General features: G+C 46.3%; 1 protein-coding gene across 8 annotated transcripts in view; it reads right to left on the bottom strand.

The window, feature by feature from the left end:
• Positions 1-697: 697 nt before the first annotated feature.
• PNPLA1 (patatin like domain 1, omega-hydroxyceramide transacylase) overlaps positions 698-19498 on the bottom strand; it is a 63240-nt gene continuing 44439 nt past the window's right edge. For 3 of the 8 annotated variants that reach the window (XM_086371378.1, XM_086371376.1, XM_086371379.1), the window contains 5 exons: positions 11396-11965; positions 8235-8313; positions 6997-7122; positions 3093-3198; positions 698-2397 (listed from right to left, as the gene is read on the bottom strand). In XM_086371378.1, the coding sequence (XP_086227504.1) occupies positions 2383-2397; positions 3093-3198; positions 6997-7122; positions 8235-8313; positions 11396-11965 (896 nt within the window). In that variant the 3' untranslated portion in view covers positions 698-2382. Of the gene's footprint in view, positions 2398-2667; positions 3199-6996; positions 7123-8234; positions 8314-11333; positions 11966-19498 lie in introns of those variants that run through there. The other 5 variants (XM_086371380.1, XM_086371382.1, XR_015153100.1 and 2 more) reach the window with 4 other exon arrangements.

The following is a 19498-nucleotide window of genomic DNA, read 5'->3' as shown; positions in this document are numbered from 1 at the left end:
GCTCCAGGTCACATAGCCAGCGACAGACAGAGCCACCGAGGGCGCTGTTCTGAGAGCCTCTGTAGTGCCCGCCCACCCTCAACCAATATTTATGTGTCGGGTCTAGTGCTAGCTCTGTGGAATCCACAGATGCAAGACACAACCCCTGCCCTCGGGACACTCACAGGCCTCACTGGCTGCAGTGCCAGTCTTGTGCCAGGAGGAATACAGGACCGTGGGGTTCCCTCCACTCACCTTGGAGGCCTCAAGAGCACTGAGGCACAGGGGAGACCCTGCTGCTTTGAAAGGCTTTTGAAAGGTGGGCGAGTGATAACAGGACATAATTAACTAACCTCTTAGTGTCCTGACAAGTCAGGAGGCTAACTGGGTGGGTCAGAGATACGTGTGGGAATTCTCTGGTAGTTCAGTGCTTAGGACTCCAACTTCACTGCCAAGGGCGCAGGTTCAATATCTGGTCAGGGAACTAAGATCCTGTGCAATCTGGGTGGCAAAAAAAACAAAACAAAAAAACCCAACTCCACAAAAAAACAAACCCAGAGATAATGGGGTAAGGGGGTCAGCAGAGAACTGGCTGAGTTTGGGCGATAGCTGGGCCGCAGGGGGTGCGTCACTCAGATACGCTTGTTTGGAAAACTAGCAAGTGTTCTGGCCTTGGCACCAATGACACCTTCTGATTTCAAAACACAACCCATTCCTGTTGCTGTTTTCTTTTTTTTTTTTCCCAAGGCATAAAAAGGAGAGAGGAACTATTAAGGCTGCCAAAATTAGCAAAGAAAAATATGGGTGGCCCAGTTAAACCTGAACCTCAGACAACAAATAATTGCAATGCTGGGGGTACCCTGACATGAGGTAATTATTCATTGTTTATCTGAAATTAAAATTTAACAAGGAGTCCTGTATCTTTTTTTTTCTCTCTAGCTACCCTGGAATTCAGGCAAGAACAATTCTCTAACTACCTCAGAGCATCTGGGCTCAAATACAGGCTTTGAGTTAGAGCAATAGTTAATATTATATTCAGTTCTCCTTTTCACACCAGGGAATAAGCATTCCTGAGTTGCGCAAGATTGCAACCCTCCCTCCCGGCTCACATTCCCAGGGCCTCTGGGCACACAGTCACTCGCAAACAGCAAGACCTTCTTAGGGAAAGGACTGAAGGCAGCAGGGCTGCTCTACCTGACTCCCGGGGCTCCTCTCTTGACTGGCGGGGCCACAGAACTGAACAAGGCAGCGGACACTAGAACACCTAAGATTTGGTTCCTCTCAGGCCTCTCAAAGGTACTTAGATTCCTCCAGGGAGATCCGTCTGAAGAGGATGTGTGTGGCCTCTTGTTCCCTCACATGGTCCTGTTCCGTGTAGGGTCCACCCGTCTCCATGCCATAGCCTCCCACCCACCTTAGATGGGCTTAGATTTGCATGCGTCCTTCTCAGGGGCCACAGTGCAGGGCTGTCTTCCACTTAGTCTTCTAGGATTTGCATTCTAGGATTTGTTGAGCAAATGCATCTGAGGCCTGTGGACAGCCTGTTTTTCCTTACTGGGTCTGGCTGGAGCCAGAGGTTATCCACAAGCAGTGAGTTAATTTTTTTTTTTTTTTTCTGGACAGGCTGCAAAAATTGAAGTTAAAGGCCTCCTTTTTGTGGACCGTTTTCACTGAGGTGTGAACAGCAGACAGAGTCTGCCCTCATCTGGGCTGGGAAAGGGGAGGGGAGGGCACACACGGCCTCCCATTTCCTCTGTCAGCACAGCAGGACTTGGGGAAGGCCAGGGCCGCCCGCTCCCCCAGCTGCACCAGTAATCCCCGGGGTAAAAGCTGGTAAAGGCTTCTGGCCAGGTCAGCGCCTCCAGGGGATTCCCGTGAGTGGCCGAGATGGAGTCCGCTGGTTCCAGGTCAAGCCTTTTGTGTACTGTGTGAACAAAAAACAAATAGCAGGAGAAGATGTGGTCTCTTGACACCGCAGGAAACAGGAAAGGGTGTCCATGGCTCAGCTCTGCCTGACCCCCGACAGTTTTGCCCCGTGGATGAACTCCTGGGGGAGGACGAGGATCTCAAAGAAGCAAACTCAGGCAGGGTTGGGAGGAGGACTCAGAGCCCAGCTCCCTGGGAGGAGGCTGTGCTGCCCACTCTTACTGTCTGTTCTGACGTCCATCTGTCTGTCCAGAGCAGAGTAGTGGAAGGACCCAAGGGAAGCTGGGAGGATGTTTAGACAAGGAGGCTCTTGCCTGGGGGAAGCAGGACCCTCTACCCCAACAGCCTTGGTGGTGGGTGGGACCCCGGTCCTTGCAAGGCCTGGGGTGAAAAGAGGGCGTCTGAGAACAGTGAGGAGGAGAAGGTTCAGCCTCGCGGGCATCAGGTTCTCTCCCGTTTCAGCTCAAGTTTCCTCTCTCAGCTCACAGTTTCCTAGAAAAAGGACACAAATTCATCATCTCCAAGTCCCAAATCTAGTACTCCCCTCCCCTCATATCCACTGAGACCACTGCTCACAGCTTCATATGCTTTGGGCATCCTGAGCAAATAGCCACATTGATATGTGGAAATAGGAAATCTCAATTTGTATCAAAAGCCAGTTCGAGGGTTTACTTTGTCATACAAGTGGTCTTCTGCAAAAGCAGAGTTCTATTTGCAAAGCAGGAGTTGGTGAAAGCATGTTTGCCATATTTTTTGACTTACAAAAGTCTGGTTGATATTTGGTTTTTCAGGAAGAGGTGGAGGGGTCTCCAGTATGCTGAGTACAGTTGTGTGGACTGCACACTGAACAAGGATACACTGCCGGTACAAAAGGGCAGGCACTCACAGACATACTGATGCTGCATGTCATTCATACAGTGTTCAAGCAGTCGGTAACCAATTGTTCAAAAAAAATCGGCACATTACAGCAACTTTCCAGCAGGTGGCAGTCAAGTTCTCAAGGAGAGGGTGCTCTTTTCTTGGTGCACAAGGCATTCTACAGGCTAGTGCTGGCCTTGACCCTTGACCAGGAAGAGGCAGGTGGGGGCAGAAAGAAAGATGGGCTGACGGGGCTCAGAGGTCACCACAGCATCCTGGCACAGGACCGGCAGTGTCTGGCCCCAGGGACACCCTGGGGAGTTCCACACCTCGGGGCAGCTGTATTCCTGGATGCGGCTGGGATGAGGCTTATAGGCGACCCAAACTGTCTCAGAGGTGGAGGTCAGGGAGAAGTCAAGTGGGCAGGGGGCAGACCTGGATGTGAAAAGCCAAGGAAGCACACGTGAGGGGAAATGAGACCAGAAGGGGGAACTGGGAATCCTGATTTCCAAGCCCTCCTCCGCCTGCTGTGTGACCCTGAGCCAGTCACTTACCCTCTCTGGAAAATGGCAGGGAGACACCTGCAGAACTCATCCTGGGGAAATGCTGGGATGTGGATTTGGGGTATTTGTGGATAATTTTCAAATCTGACTGTGTCATTCTGTTGTTTAAATCCTCTCATGACTCCCCAGCAACACAGACAAAGTTCTTTAGCATGGCATCCAAGCCAGACTGACCTGCCCCTTGCCATGCATCCGAGCGCCTCTCCAGGCCTCTCCCTGCCCAAATGGAGGGGCTACACTAGACCCTGTGACTTCTGACCCTCACTCCAGCGCTCCTTCTACCCTGGAGGCTGGACCACTTAATGGTCAACATCAAAATCCTGATGACAGATGTTCCTGATCCAGATGCTGGCTCTGCCATCTACCAACTGTGTAACTTTGGGCTTGTTACTTAGCCTGTCTGTGCCACAGGGCTTGGAATATAATAACTACTATGTAACTTTTAGCTATTATTAAATTCACCGATTAAAAATTTTTCTTTGGATTATAGTTGATTTCCAAGGTTGTATAAATTTATCTTTGAATAGGGGGAGGTTCCATAGTAACTCAAAGGAAAGGTTCTCTAATAGTGGAAATTTGGGGAATCTGACACTTGGTCTGTGGTTAAGAACCTGCTTGCCTATGCAGGGGACACAGGTTTTGATCCCTGGTCTGGGAAGATCCCACATGCTGCGGAGCAATGAAGTTGGTGCGCTGCAAGAACCCAGCCCAAGATCTAGAGCTCGTGAGCTGCGACAACTGAAGTCTGAGTGCCTTGAGCCCATGCTCCACAACAGAAGCTACCACAGTGAGAAGCCCGTGCCCTGCAACTAGAGAGTTGCCTCCGCTTGCTGCAAGTAGAGAAAGCCCACACACAGCAACAAAGACCCAGTATAGCCAAAAATAAATAAACATAAAAAAAAAAAGGATGTGAGTAGCAATCAGCAAGACGGATCTCCTTCTTTTCCATCTGTAGCCTGCAGGCAGTATTTCAGTTTCTCTTTCTACTTGTCTTTCTACTTTGAGGCCAGTTACACATCCTGAGTCAGATGACCACTGAACTTTTACTAGAGGAGAGATAAGGCCAGCAGAGGACAGCCAGGCTGATACATCTATCTAGCCATGCTCCAGGAGAAGAGCATATCTGGCATTACTGCTGGTCCTGAATAAAAGGGACAGGGACAGACTTGACCCCAAGCTGTAAGCCTAGGCAGAGCTATCGTAGCCAATTCACAGACCTAGGAAAGAGAAAAGTCAAATGTTTGTTTTGTATTCCACTGAGATCTTGGCCGGGGCAGTGTGGGAAAGAGTGCTGTTTGTTATACAGCATTATCAAAACAGCAAGAACTGACTAATACAACCCATGCCAGAGTATAGATTGAACATTTGATTTAAAACAGACACAGACACACCCATAACATCTATCCTGAGCTTTTATTCTAGACTCTTTCCTCTGCCAGGAGACCAGGAGTTTCCCCAGGACTAGCCAGTGGATGTGGCAGCGTCTCCTGTGACTGTAGTTTCGGAACAGGTCTTTCCTCTTGCTGGATCACTTCTGTTTTTCTATGCCTTTTATATATATATATATATATATATATATATATATATATATATATATATATATATTTCCCCCCGCCCTGTCCCCTAACCTTGTCTTTGAAACTCATAGCAATAAATCTGCAAGGAATTGCTTAAGATCAATTGGTATATTGCCTCCAGTAGTTTCATCAACTTGTTCTATAAAGGAACACGGCACACAAGATGTGTGACTCATCAACAACAAGGTTTCCCACAGCTTGTGAAAATCGTTTTGTTTGTTTTTATCACATCCTGCTTCTTTGTACAACACCTTGATTCCTAGAAGTTTATCAACCAAGGAAGCTTTGGCTGAAGCGCACGGTTCCCACTCTTCTGAGCATGGAAAGAGGTATGGCTCTGGAGTCAAAGAGCCAAGTCTGGACCTGGCTCCCAGAGAGCACCCCAGCTGCAGGGAAGCTCCCCACATCCAAGGCAGACCTTCCTACACCCTCATGACCGCACCTGACCCTGAGCTCCTGGAGACAGACTCAAAGGTCAGGGAAGTGTTGAGGCTGGAGACCAAGGAACAGAGTGACTAATTCCAGGCTGCACTGATCCCACCCATACGTTCCAGAAACCAGCGACTGCCCTGAGTCCTACACCCTTGCTGTGCACTCAGTTGCTCAGTCACGTCCAACTCTTTTGCAGTCTCATGGACTGTAACCCACCAGGCTCCTCTGTCCATGGAATTTTCCAGGCAAGAATAACTGGAGTGGGTCGCCATTTCCTTCTCCAGGGGATCTTCCCAACCCAAGGATCAAACCCATGTAAATCAAACTTTAGGGTAAATCTTCAAAGTTGGGGATCAAGTTGAATTTATCTTGCTTTTTTTCGGCCACACCATGAGGCATGCAGGAGCTTAGTTCCCTGACCAGGGATTGAACCTGTGCCTCCTGCATTGAGAGCACAGAGTTACCACTGGACCACCAGGGAAGCCCCTTATACGGCCATGGAAAACATTATTGGCTGTATCAGCCCATATCTTTTTTTTTGGCTATGCCCTGCAGCATGCAGAACTTCCCTGACAAGGGATTGAACCCATGGCCCCTGCTTTGGGACCGTGGAGTCTTAACCACTAGACTACCAAGGAAGTCCCTGAGTTCGTCTTTGATATCCCCAGAACGTGGAAGAGTGCTTGGCATTTGTGCTGTGCTTAGTAGCTCAGTTGTGTCTGACTCTTTGTGACCCCATGGCATTTGGTAGGTGCTCGATAATGTTTGACTAATTAAGCCAAAACAATCTAATAGAGTCAGAAGCAATTAGAAGCAGGCCTACATTGGTCAGGACTTTTAGCTGTAGGTTGGCAAGAGTTAGGAACTCTACATGGTGAGTCACATGAGCACCCATAGCTTGGGTTTTTAAGAACAGTTCTTTTTTTCCCCGCTCTGGGATAAGGAATGGGCTTCCTAGGTGGTGCTAGTGGTAAAGAACCTGTCTGCCAAAGTAAGAGACAGAAGAGACATAGGTTTGATTCTTGGCTTGGGAGCATCCCCTGGAGAAGGGCATGGCAACCCACTCCAGTATTCTTGCCTAGAGAACTCCATGGACAGAGGAGTCTGGCAGGCTAGAGTCCATAGGATCACAAAGAGTCAAACACGACTGAAGTGACTTTAGCACGGGGCAAGGAATAAATAGCAACTTTATTCCAGAAGATATCAGATGGACTAGTGGTCTAGTGGACGACTTTATTCCAGAAGATAGCAGATTGGACTAGTGGACAACTTTAATATTCTTTAAGTAGAGTTCTATTCAGAAGCTAAGACGTAGCTAGTTAACTTCTAGGAGTTATAACCATAATATCTACTAATTATTGACTACTATTACACATCTTGCACTCTGCGAAGCAAGTTACACAGTTGACCTAGTTAAACCCTCACAACAGCCTTACAAGTTGGTATTAGCCCTATTTTACTAGGAGATAGAGGCTCAGAAAGACCAAGAGTCCTAAGCACGCTCCCTGGGTGAGACTGGCTGAACAGGAATGTTATGTTGGGTGCATCCAACTCCGAAGCCCAGCTCCTCATCCTGATCCTTACTGACCCCCCTCACTACCCCTATAATCTTCCTGCAGCCGTTCCCTTTCTGTGGAATTAGAGACATTAATCATGCTCACAGCACTTTGCTGCCTGTTTTCTTGCTTCGTGGATGTCTTAAGCAGCCTTTTCTGGTGCCACTTGTCTTTTGTTTGTTCTTCTTGAATACCTTGCTCACCCAGTTGGACTCTTCAGCAGGCCTCTCCCTGGACAAAGAGATGAAGTCATGGTTGCTTAATGACAGGGCTCCACTCCAGCTCAGAAGGTAGACAGACACACAGTGTTATGATTCTCAACCCCAGCTGAACATCAGAGTTCCCCAGTGAACTTTCACTTTGTAATCAATGAATGTTTACCTAAGGAACATCATAGCCACTAGTCAAATGAAACTCAAACTTTTATACAGTTACACATCAATGCAATAAAGTAAGCTATCATGTGAATAAAATGCATAATTTATGTCCAAGCACAAAATTATGTATGTATAAAAAAAATTTTATAATTAAAACTATACTTAATGTGAGAAGCAGGTATGTTTTAATATCCTGGATATGATACCAAGTGACAAGTGCCTTGGGCCCTTTTCTCTGATGGTGGCCATAGGAAAACTCAGCCACTGCCAGAGCTACCCCAAGGAGGGGAGGGATGAGGTTGGTGAATAAAAACACCCTGATTTACTCTCTGATCTCCTGCTGGTGCCTTCCACCGGCCAACCCCACTGGCATTCAGTCAGCAAGGGAGCCTGGGTATTGTGATTCCCAGAGAGGTTAAAAAGAAAAAAATCCTTCCCCAGCCGTCTCGTAATAGCTGCAAGGGTAACAACAGAGCACATGTTACACAACCCAGATGGTTGAGGTGCATTATGAAAGAAGATTTTCTGGAGACAATCTGCAACATAGCAGTATTAGCCCCCTTCTTATGCTGTTAGAAAATAATTTGGATTAAGGGAGATTTGGGGTAGAATTCCCTTAATTTATACTGTGCAGGAACCACCCAAGGCTAGGGTGCAGCAGGCCTGCCAGCTCTCTTGACCTGAGACATCCCCGAGAGTCAGGTATGAGGAAGCGTGCACACTCCCCCACCGCATCCAGAGGAGGAACACTCCCAGTGCGCACAGCGGCGACTGGGACTGACACTGTCGGGAGGAACAGACTCGTGTCCCCGTGTCCCCCCACTGAAGGAGAGAGAAGGGAGGCAGTGGTCTGTAATCACATCCAAAGAGGATCCCCAGGCAGCTAAAGAGATGGAAAGTATCATTTAGCTGGGCCCCCTCCCCGACCAAAGGAAAGAAACTGTCCCCAGTCAAGGAGATACTCACACTGCGTGAGGTTTGCTGGCGGTTTCCTTCACATTAGCCAGAGGCACGGTGCTTTTCAAATTTGAAGAGGCAAAGGGAGCTACAGCCAAAAATAAAAATATAGAAGATGTGAGTGAGATGGGGACGGCGAGGAGGAGTACTTAGTCATTTCTGAAATAACAATAAGAAGAAAGTGAGAATGTTTAGAAACTCTTTTTCTTAAATTCTCGTATTTGGGACCAGAATCATATTTGGGGACTTGACTGAGATCCAGGGCAACAGCATCTGCGGGAAGGCCTGAAGCTAACCCTTGACATAATATTATCAACAATTCTGTCCTGAAAAGCAGCCAGTTGTGTTAGGGAAAGTTTTCAAGAAAATCCCCCACAGGGGCCTGAACCTTCCATCATCTGCTTTCTGTAATGCTTTTTTTGTCTTCTTTACTGGAATAGGAAATAGAAATCATTTCATGACCAGTATTCTTTTCAAAATTTTTTGGCCATGCTGCGGCCATGTGGGATCTTAGTTCCCTTGACCAGGGATCAAATCCACTCCCCATGCATCGGAGGCGTGGAGTCTTAACCACTAGACCACCAGGGAAGTCCCATCATGGCCACTATTCTTAAGTACGCTCTCTGCATGTTTCCGACGAGTATGGGGATATATAATACATGGATATTAAGGTGTAATTATGTAACACATGTAAATGATAATAATATGGAATAAATTAGCACATTCATCCATCTGAGGAACTTGGAGACCTTTCATCTGGGGACCTGCTGGCTGTCCCTCACTTGCCCAGATCTATTTGTGGTTCCTTTGTTTATGGATTTTCCCCAGGACTTTCTGCAACACTCCCACCCCCAACAATAACATGGCAAAACAACAAATAACATGAACCCCTGGGAGCGGCACTCTGTCCAACTCCCCCTGATGGCCTCAGATGTCACTGCTGAGACCCAGCAGGGCTTCTCGACCTGAGGACTCCTGACGCCACCGGCCAGGCAAGTCTTTGGTGTAAGGGTTGAGCACTGTAGGATGTTTAGCAGCATCCCTGGCTTCTCCCGACTACGTTCCCCACCAGGTGACAACCAAAAATGTCCCCAGATGCTGCCAAATGTCTCCTGGGGTAATATTGCCTCTAATGGAAAATCACTGGGCTATCTGTGCCCTCTGCCCACCCCCGATACAAGTGAGGAATGCCAACTCCAGACTCATGATTGTTCAGGCCCCTGAAGATGGCTGGCTTTAAGCACTGGTGTGATAACATAAAATAAATGCATTTCATTTAACTGGGAATAAGAAAGCAAGTGAAACACTTTGACCAACTTTCTGACTCCTAATGTTCTGGTATTTTTGTCTTGTGATTGAAAGAATCAAAGTGAACCTATTTAAAAAAAAAAAAAAGGGAAGAAAGGAAGACAAGAAAAGAAAAACGAAAACAAAATAAAAGGCAAAGTGAACCTATTCCCAAAGAGAGAAAGAAAAAAAGGAAAGAAAAGAAAAACAGAAAAGCCAAAATGAACTCACTCCAGAAAAAGGAGGGGGTCACACCTGACCTGGGGCAGAATCACAAATAAGGAAGCCTTGCTAACCTGTGCTACTATTTATCATAATAACTACGAAAGCCCGACCATGAAGGCCCTACAGCCTGGCCTCATTCCATCACTTGGACCTCTCTCCGTTGGTCCCCACCCAGACCACCTACAGTGGCCAATCAGGTGTCCCCTTTACACTGAAGGTGCCTTATACCTTCCTTCTCTGCACCCGGACCTCTAGAATAAACAAAATCTGAAATGTTCTTTCTACTCGGTCAGATCCCACAAACCACAGTTGTCAAAATCCTGCCCCTCTCAAATTACCCCTCACCTCCGAGAAGCCTTCCTTATTTCCCCCCAGAGAGAGGTGATCTTATTCTCTGTAAGTACCCTCAACACTGTTTTTGTTGGTTACACAGTACCTAAGAATTTCTTCTTGTATTTTTGAAGTTAGCATCCATGTCATTCCCTCTGTCGGAAGGGAGATTTCCCGAGAGTGAGGAATTGAGAACAGTTCACCTTTGAAGCCCCCAGAGAGGGTCTTCTCAAACTATCTGTACTGAAGAACCAATTTCTAAAAATCATACTTACAATCCATAATGGACTAGTACTTTGGTAAAATGTATTACAAATGAACTAGTAGGAAAATGATGAAACTCTCGGATGTCACGGCTCTATCTTATTGCTATAAACATTTCAAAATGCTTGCTCTCACTTTCTGCACTCATCTCATTGTGCACAAGTAACAGACAATTCAGAGGCTGGCACTGGTCCACAGACCACTCTTTGAGTACCACTGCCCCGGCACAGTGGCTTTCACAATAAAAATCTACTAGAATTGCAGTTCTCAAACGTGAGAGGGCAAAAGAACTTGGAAGGCTTGTAAAAAATGCAGACAGCTGGATCCCACCCCCAGAATTGTTGATTTAGTAGGTATGTGGTAGGACCTGAGAATTTTTATTTCTAACATGGTCTCAGGTGATGCTGTTGCCGCTGGTTGGGGACCACACTTTGAGAATCACTGGACAGGAACCAGTGGTAAAGAACCTGCCTGCCAATGCAGGAGATATAAGAGACACGGGTTTGATCCCTAGGTCGGGAAGATACCCTAGAGGAGGGAATGGCAACCCGTTCCAATATTCTTGCCTGGAGAATCCCATGGACAGAGGAGCCTGGCAGGTTATGGTCCATAGGGTCGCAAAGAGTCGGACACAAAGGAAGCGACGCATACACAAACTAAAGGAAAAGACAAAAAGTCAAGTACACTGCCCTCTCATGGTGGCCTCTCCTCATAGCCATAGTGAAGTCGCTCAGTCGTGTCCGACTCTTTGCGACCCCATGGACAGTAGCCAACCAAGCTCCTCCGTCCATGGGATTTTCCAGGCAAGAATACTGGAGTGGGTTGCCATTTCCTTCTCCAGGGGATCTTCCCGACCCAGGGATCGAACCCGGGTCTCCTGCATTGTAGGCAGACACTTTACTGTCTGAGCCACCAGGGAAGGCCAGTAGAGCCACTAAAGCTAAGGGCTAACTAACTTCACCAGTGCACCCCTCTAAAGCGATGGCTATAGCTACCACATCATTACACACTTGCCAGTGGGCTCCGGATGTGAGGCAGCTGAGACAGGCCAGAGGGGTCCATACCTTGGGGCTGTTCTGGGCCCAGTTCCTCCACAGGTGGCTGTGCAGGTGATGCTGAAGAAGAATATCGGGGAAACGCTGGAGGTGCCCCCACACCGCAAGGCCCCAGGGGTGGCCTGGGTGATGCAGTTGCCTGGGGGGGCGGGGACTTGGGCGGTGATCCAGTCGGTTGTATCTGCTGTGATGGTGGTACAGGTGACAGCCCAGGTGTTGAGCTGGGGAGTAAGGGCACGGCTGGGAGTGACGCAGGTGGCAAGTCAGTCGGAGAACGTGACGGTGATGAGGCTGGTGGCGATGCAGGTGATAAAACAGGCGACTCCACAGGCCAGTCACATGTGGATTCGGGTGCCGGCATGGGTGGGGACAGAGGTGGACAGCGGCCACCCCTTCCATCCTCTTTGGGAGCCCGCTGTGTGTGAAGTTGTCTGGATTCTTCTGGACTGGCCAGCTGTCTTTGGAGGCTCGGTTGACAGCGTTCAGGACACTGGTTGCCAAGGGCGAGTTCTATCTGGCAGTACACTTCTACCCTGGGGAAAATCACTCTCTTGGAAGGAGAATTAAGATAAGCAGCATCTAGGAAAAACAACAGCATGGGGTCACAGGTGGCATTTCTAACCCCTGACCTGAGCATGATGTTTGCAAAAAATGGTTTCCCAGATTATTTTCATGAACAGGATGAGTGCTGGTCACTGTTTTTGTTTTGCTCTTGCCGTGTGTCCAGAGGGATCTCAGTTCCCTGACCAAGGACTGAACCCAGCCTTGGTGGAGAAAGCGCAGAATTCTAGCCCTGGGCTACCAGGGAATTCCTGGATTAGTGCTTTTCAATAGCCTTTCTTTACTTACTTGAATTTATATTGAATGACTGTGTTTTGATAGAAGGCTGGGGTAGATTTAAACGTTGCTGGTAAGGATCCAGTTGAGAGATGGAGGTCAGAGAGAGAGGGGGAATGATGAAAAATTGGAGAATTCTGAGACAGGAATGGGGTCTGAGCCCAGGTGGGTGGGTGAGCTCTAGACACAGGCGAAGAAGGGTCAGGGGAAGGTGAGTCTGTATATTTGGTGGCGCAAAGTCGAGAGAACTCCCCTCGGATGGCTTTGGTTTTCTCTGTGAAGTAGGAAGCCAGGTAGAGTAGAAGACTGGAGGTCAGGAGCAGAAGGTTTGAGGTGGTAATTGCAGACGGTGAGAAAGTAAGTTGACAATAAAAATATAATGTGATTGCTTTCAGTGTAGAAATTCACAAGCCATTTTAAAAATTCATATGAAAATATGAAGGACTTAGAATAACAAAAACAACTTTGAAAATGGAACAAAAGCTGGAGAACTAAGACTACCAGGTTTCAAGATTTATTGTAAAGCTACAGTGATCAAGACAGGATGGTCCTGACATAAAGGTGGGTCAATCTGTCAGTGGAACAAACAGAAGGTCCAGGAATAGGCCCATGACATACATAGACAACTGATTTTAGTCCAAGATGCAAAGTTATTTCAATGGAGAAAGCAAAGTCTTTTCGACAGACAACACTGGCATAACATGATATCCATTTTTTATAAAGAACTTAGATTTATATCTTGTACCTTATACAAAATTAACTCAAGATAGATCACAGACATAAATGAAATCCTAAAAAAAGAAAAAGCCTCTGGAAGAATGGTGGGGAGTGAGAGAAATGGGGGAAGGGGTCAAAAGGTAAAAACTTCCAGTTATAAAATAAGTAAGTCACAGGATGGACTGTACAGCCTGGTGACTAGAGTTAGTATTAACAATACTCTATCGAATATTTGAAATTTGCTAAGAGAGTAGATCTTAAAAGTTCCCATCACAAGAAAAAAAAAAGTTTTTTATAACTCTGTGTAGTGATGGAAGTAACTAGACTTTTGTGCGGAGAAGGCAATGGCACCCCACTCCAGTACGCTTGCCTGGAAAATCCCATGGGAGGAGGAGCCTGGTAGGCTGCAGTCCATGGGGTCACTAAGAGTCGGAAACGACTGAGCGACTTCACTTTCACTTTTCACTTTCATGCATCGGAGAAGGAAATGGCAACCCACTCCAGTGTTATTGCCTGGAGAATCGGGAGCCTGGTGGGCTGCCGTCTATGGGGTTGCACAGAGTCGGACACGACTGAATCGACTTAGCAGCAGCAGCAGACTTTTTGTGAGGGTCGTTTTGCAACATACACAAATTTTTAATCATCATCTGTACACCCTGGTGGCTCAGACGGTAAAGTGTCTGCCTGCAATGCGGGGGACCCAGGTTCAATCCCTGGGTTGGGAAGATCCTCTGGAGAAGGAAATGGCAGCCCACTCCAGTATTCTTGCCTGAAAAATTCCATGGACTGAGGAGCCTGGTAGGCTACAGTCCACAGGGTCGCAAAGAGTCGGACACGACTGAGCGACTTCACTTTCACTTTTACACCTGACACTATTATAATGCTCTGTGTCAGTTATATCTCTAATTATATTTCAATTAAAAAATAAAAAGAAATATTGCTCTACTAGGAAAAAAAGAACCAAGTCTTTTGGTGCAAGTGGAGTGACTCTTTGGAGGGCACATATCCTTTTTCACCTAATTATTAAAACACTGAATTTTTAATAAAATTTCAAAAATAGCTCTATTTAATTTGGGGGTCATTTTTTGTTTGTTTGTTTTATAGACTGAACATTTCCTTTTCCCCAGACTCTTTCCAATCACTAATGTCTCTAGGAAATTAATTGCCTATACCTGTTTTTCTTACTGGTAAATGTTAATCTCCTTGTATACTGTAATTGCCTAAAATAATTGAACTGAGTTCACCATGACTCAGTTATTTGATTTTTATAATAAAACCTTTGTATTTTAAAACATTAAAAATCCTCTAGAAGAAAACAAAGGAAAAATATTTTTTGTAATCTTGACTGAAGCAAAGATTTCTTAGATAAAGACACCAAAAGCATGATGCACAAAGGATAAAAGTTAATATGGACCTACTGAAATAAAAAATTCTCCTTTTCAGATGACACTCTTAAGGAGTTGGGTAGAGAAATCATGGACTGGGAGAAAGTATTTGCAAATAGTATTTCTGAAAAAGGGCATTTATAGAGAACACATAAAAGCTCTTAATAAGAAAACAACCAATTCCATTTTGTAAATGGGCAAAGAGCCAATTGAAAGAGCTCCCAGTGGTCAAAACTGGAACAATTTGACTAACAAAATAAATAAAGTAGGACTGAATAATAACTCACAGTAAAAAATAAGTACTTGGGGGTTCATAGTGATATAAACAGATGATTGAATAGGTAAGTCAATGGGGAAGAAAGAGACAAACCTCTCATGCAGATTTCCCAATACTTTCAGTGGATACTTCAGCCCTTAAAGAAGTGGAAAATACTCTACTCCTTCCATGTGGGCTTTGCATAGTGACTTCCTTCTGAAGAGCACAGTATGGAAAGGAGAAAGAGTAACTTTAGAGTGGAGACACCAGAAATCCGTCCTCAGCCAGGAGACCAGGGTCAATGTCATCAGTGATACGTCATGTAGGCAGCACGTGTCCTCGATACAATGTCATGAGAACGGCACTGTGCATCAGTTGTCTTCCTCCCCCAAATCCACAACCCCAGTCTAACCATGAGAAAAAACATCAAGCAAACCTCAACTGAGCCACATCCTCCAAAATATCTGGCCAGTAGTTCATTAAAAGGGCTTCCCTGGTAGCTCAGCTGATAAAGAATCTGCCTGCAATGCAGGAGACCCCGATTCAATTTCTGGGTCAGGAAGATCCGCTGGAGAAGGGATAGCTACTCACTTCAGTATTCTTGGGCTTCCCTGGTGGCTCAGACAGTAAAGAAGCCACCTGCCACGAGGGAGACCTGGTTTCGAACCCTGGGTTGGGAAGATCCCCTGGAGGAAGGTATGGCAACCCACACCAGTATTCTTGTGTGGAGAATCCCCATGGATGGAGGAGCCTGGTGGGCTACAGTCCGTGGGGTTGCAAAGTGTCAGACGTGACTGAGCAACTAAGTACAGCACAATTCAGTTCAGTCGCTCAGTCGAGTCCGACTCTGCGACCCCATGGACGCAGCACGCCAGGCCTCCCTGTCCATCACCAACTCCCGGAGTTTACTCAAACCATGTCCACTGAGTCGGTGATGCCATCCAACCGTCCCATCTTCTGTCATCCCTTTATCCTCCTGCCTTCAATTTTTCCCAGCATCAGGGTCTTTTCAAATGAGCCAGTTCTTTGCATCAGGTGGCCAAAGTACACAGGTCATTAAAAACAAGGAGAGTCTGAGCAACTGTGACAGACAGGAGGAGCTTGAGGAGTCAGTACAACTAGATGTGACATGGGATCCTGGATGGGATACTGGGGCAGAAAAAGGACATTGGGTAAAAACTGAGGAAATCTGAATAAAGAATGGGCTTCAGTTAGTAACAATTTATCAGTGTTGGTTCATTAATTATAAACAATACACCATAGTATGTACTAAGTACTGTGCTATAGTATCTAACAAGTGTGAGACATAAAATAAGAGGGAAACTAGATGTGGGGTATATGGAAACTCTCTGTACTGTTTTCACATTTTCCCTGTAAATCTAAAACAATTCAAAAAAATAAAGCTTAACAAATAAAGGTCTAGAGGGGAATTGGGCCAAACAGTGGAACGGACACTTCACCAAAAAATATACTTGAATGACTAATTAGCAAATGAAAAGATGTTCAACATTATTAGTCATTAAGGAAATGCAGATTAAAATCACAATAAGATTCCACAAACACACCTATTAGAATGGTTAATATTAAAAAGACTGACCAGGGAACTTGCCGTGGCTGGGAATCCAGTGGCTCAGATTCCACACTCCCAATGCAGGGGGCCCAGGTTCAACCTGTGGTCAGGGAGCTAGAGCCCACATACCACAGCTGAGTTCAGATGCCACAACTAAGAGATTCTACATGCTGCAACTAAGATCCAGTGCAGCCAAATAAATATTTTTTTAAAAAAACACAAAAGCTAAAAGAGATTGACCATACCAAGTGTTGGTGAGAATGTGGAGAAACTGGAATCCTCATACACTGTTGGGAATGTAAAACGATACAATCACTTTGGAAGATAATTTGGCAACTTCTTAAAAAGTCAAACATACATTCTGGGTATGTGTCTTAGTCTATACATATCTAAGAATTGAAAACAGGATCTCGAAGAGATACCTGCACACCCATGTTCCTTGCAGTATATTATTCACAATAGTCGAGGGGTGGAAGCAACCCAAATGTCCATTGATAGATAAATAGATAAAGAAAACTTGGTCTATATTCACGGTCTATATTATCCAGCCTTAAGGAAGGAAATCCTGTCACATGCTACAACATGCCTGAATCTTGAGGACATTATACATGAAATAAACCAGACACAAAAAGACAAATACTGTTATGATTCCACTGACATGAGTTATCCAAAGTATTCAAATTCATAGAAACAGAATGGTGGTTGTCAGGGCCTAGGGGAAGGGGGAAATGGGGAGTTGGTTAATCGGGATAGACTTTTAGTTTTTCAAGATGGAAAAGTTCAGGAGATTGGTTGCACAACAATGTATGTTTAACACTACTGAATTGTACATTTATACCCGTTAAGATGATAAATTTTATGTGTGTTTTACAACTACTATATAATTATATTTTATATTAAAATAGTATATATTATACATACATTTGCATACATATATTATGTATCAAACATACATCCACCATACTATCTGGCCATTCCACTCCTGTGTATTTACCCAAGAGAAATAAAAGCTTTTGTCCATACAGAAACTCAAGCGTGAAATGTACATGCATGCATGCTAAGTCGCTTCAGTCATGTCCGACTCTTTGCAACCCTATGGACCATAGCCTGCCAGGCTTCTATGTCCATGGGATTCTCTAGGCAAGAATACTGGAGTGGGTTGCCATGTCCTCCTCCAAGGGATCTTCCTGACCCAGGGATCAATCCCATGTCTCTTACATTCTCCTGTATTGGCAGGCAGGTTCTTTACCACTAGCGCCTCCTGGGAAACCCAGGAAATGTACATAACAACTTTATTCATAACAGCCCCAATTTGGGTACAACCTCTATGGCCATTAAAGGGTGAATGGATAAATGAACTGTGGTATATTCACACAGTTGATTGGAATGCAAATGGGAATGAAATATTTATACCAAGCAATGACACAGATGAATCTCAGAATAGTCATGCTGAGTGAAAAAAAGCAGACAAAAAAGAATTCATACTATAAGACTCCGTCTATCAAAAAAAAATCTAAAAATGAAAATTGATGTATAATGACAGAGAAACATCAAGGTTTGCTTGAGGGTGGGGGAATGAGGGAAGGTTGGAGAGATCCCAAAAGGGCATGAGGAAACTTGGGGCTTGATGGATTGTTCCCAATCTTGATTGTGGTGCTGGTTTCACAGGTGTGTGTGTGTGTGTGTGTGTGTGTGTCTGTCTGTCTGTCTGTCTGTGTGTCTGTGTGAAAACCTATCCAATTGTGAGCAGGAGGAAGGGAGGCAGGAAGATCGGTCTGGCCAGGCATGCCTGGATGTGGGACGGATATTTCAAACGTGGCAACTTCTGAGCTCCAGTCTCACTCAGCACCCATGTCCACGCATCTGTGTAGGGAAGGCGGATTTTCAAGGATGCCAGCAAGCAGTGCCCTTTGTTTTGGCAGAAGGCAACTGCCAGGGGAGACCAAGGGTGGAGAGGGAGGCTCAGCTGCTGGCAGAAGTAACTAAGTCAATGTGAGCCTTTAGGAGGGGGGGAAGACTGAAGATGCCAGGATGTGAGCTGAGGAGTTGAGGGTGACACCTTGCAGGTGTGGCTTCCTGCCGGAGCTGACCCCCTTTCAGAAAACAGGCAGGAGGCTGGAGCAGACTTCCGATTTCTGCTCCCAGATGGTAGGTGGGGATTAAAAGAGTGTAGCTCTGGGCACCAGCCACAGTTTCTCAGGATATGTCAGTATTTCCTGCCTGCATCTGGTGCCAGGAGAAAACTCCAGTCCCATCAAACTCAAGAGGGTTGAGGTGCTGGAGCTGAAGCTTGCACTGAGAAAGCCACGCACACACTGGCAAATTGGAAGAGGAAGCAAAAACAGCTGGCAGCCAGCATGAGACACTTTCTCCCTTATGAGTTGTGTCTGTTCCTACTTGGAGTGATTCCAGGGCCATTGGGGAAAATCTGCCATCCTCCATATACTGTCCCCAATTCAGGAGTGGATGGCTGCAATGCTATTAGAGTTTCATCTTTGGGTTTAAGACCACCATTCACACCTGTAAGAATGTCCCAACCAGCTAAGGGTGGAAGGGGGGAGGGTGAGAAGTCACTGGGTTCCTCCAGAGGGTGAAATATGGGGCTCCTGAGAAACAGGGGAGACGAGAGATGCTTCAAAATCCATTTTGTATCTCTCCCTGGGGCTTGCCCTGAGAGGGAGATAAAGGAAAATTCTAAGGGAAAGACAGGTATGGAGGCAGCCCAGTAGCTGTAATCTGAGCTGTAGAGGGATTTCCTGCAGCAGGGAATTGGTGCCTGCTCCAAGATCCAAGAACCAAACAGGGGATTCCCAAACCCCAAGTCCTCAGTATACACCATCACTGAGGAAAGAATAGAGGGACTCCCCAGCTGGTGGTGGGAAGGAGCCCAGGCCCTAGCCAGACCCTCCTATTCCTGGGGCTCTGGAGGTGAGCCCTCATCTCCACCACCACACACCCTTCAGGTGGTCCTCCTTTTGGATACTTGCGGTTCAGCTTCCCAGCTGTCCCCTGTGCAAATGCAGAGGATGGAGGAGTTGTCAGAGGACAGTCAGGACTAGGAGGTGTCTGTCTGCAGAGAGGTGAGAGGAGGGGCCTTCTCTGAGGTCAGAGCAGGCGGTGGACAGGACTGACCGTGGCTAGGAGTGGAGATGTGGTTCACCACCAGCCGCCTTGTACAGATGAGAAACAGGCCCCAGGAGGTGAATTACTTACTCAAGGTCACACAGTTGGTGTGTCGAGAACCAGGATCTAAATAAACCCTTCGTACAGATTAGGAACCAAGACTCAGAGAGGTGGAGTGATTTCCTGGAGCTTGCGCAGCTTGGGGGATGGGGGTCCTGGCCCAG

The sequence above is a fragment of the Bos grunniens genome, chromosome 23 (assembly GCF_055505025.1).
Source record: "Bos grunniens cultivar Pamir isolate PY7600 chromosome 23, Bosgru_T2T1.0, whole genome shotgun sequence".
Taxonomy (NCBI): domain Eukaryota; kingdom Metazoa; phylum Chordata; class Mammalia; order Artiodactyla; family Bovidae; genus Bos; species Bos grunniens.
This window is presented reverse-complemented; position numbering and strand designations above follow the sequence as displayed.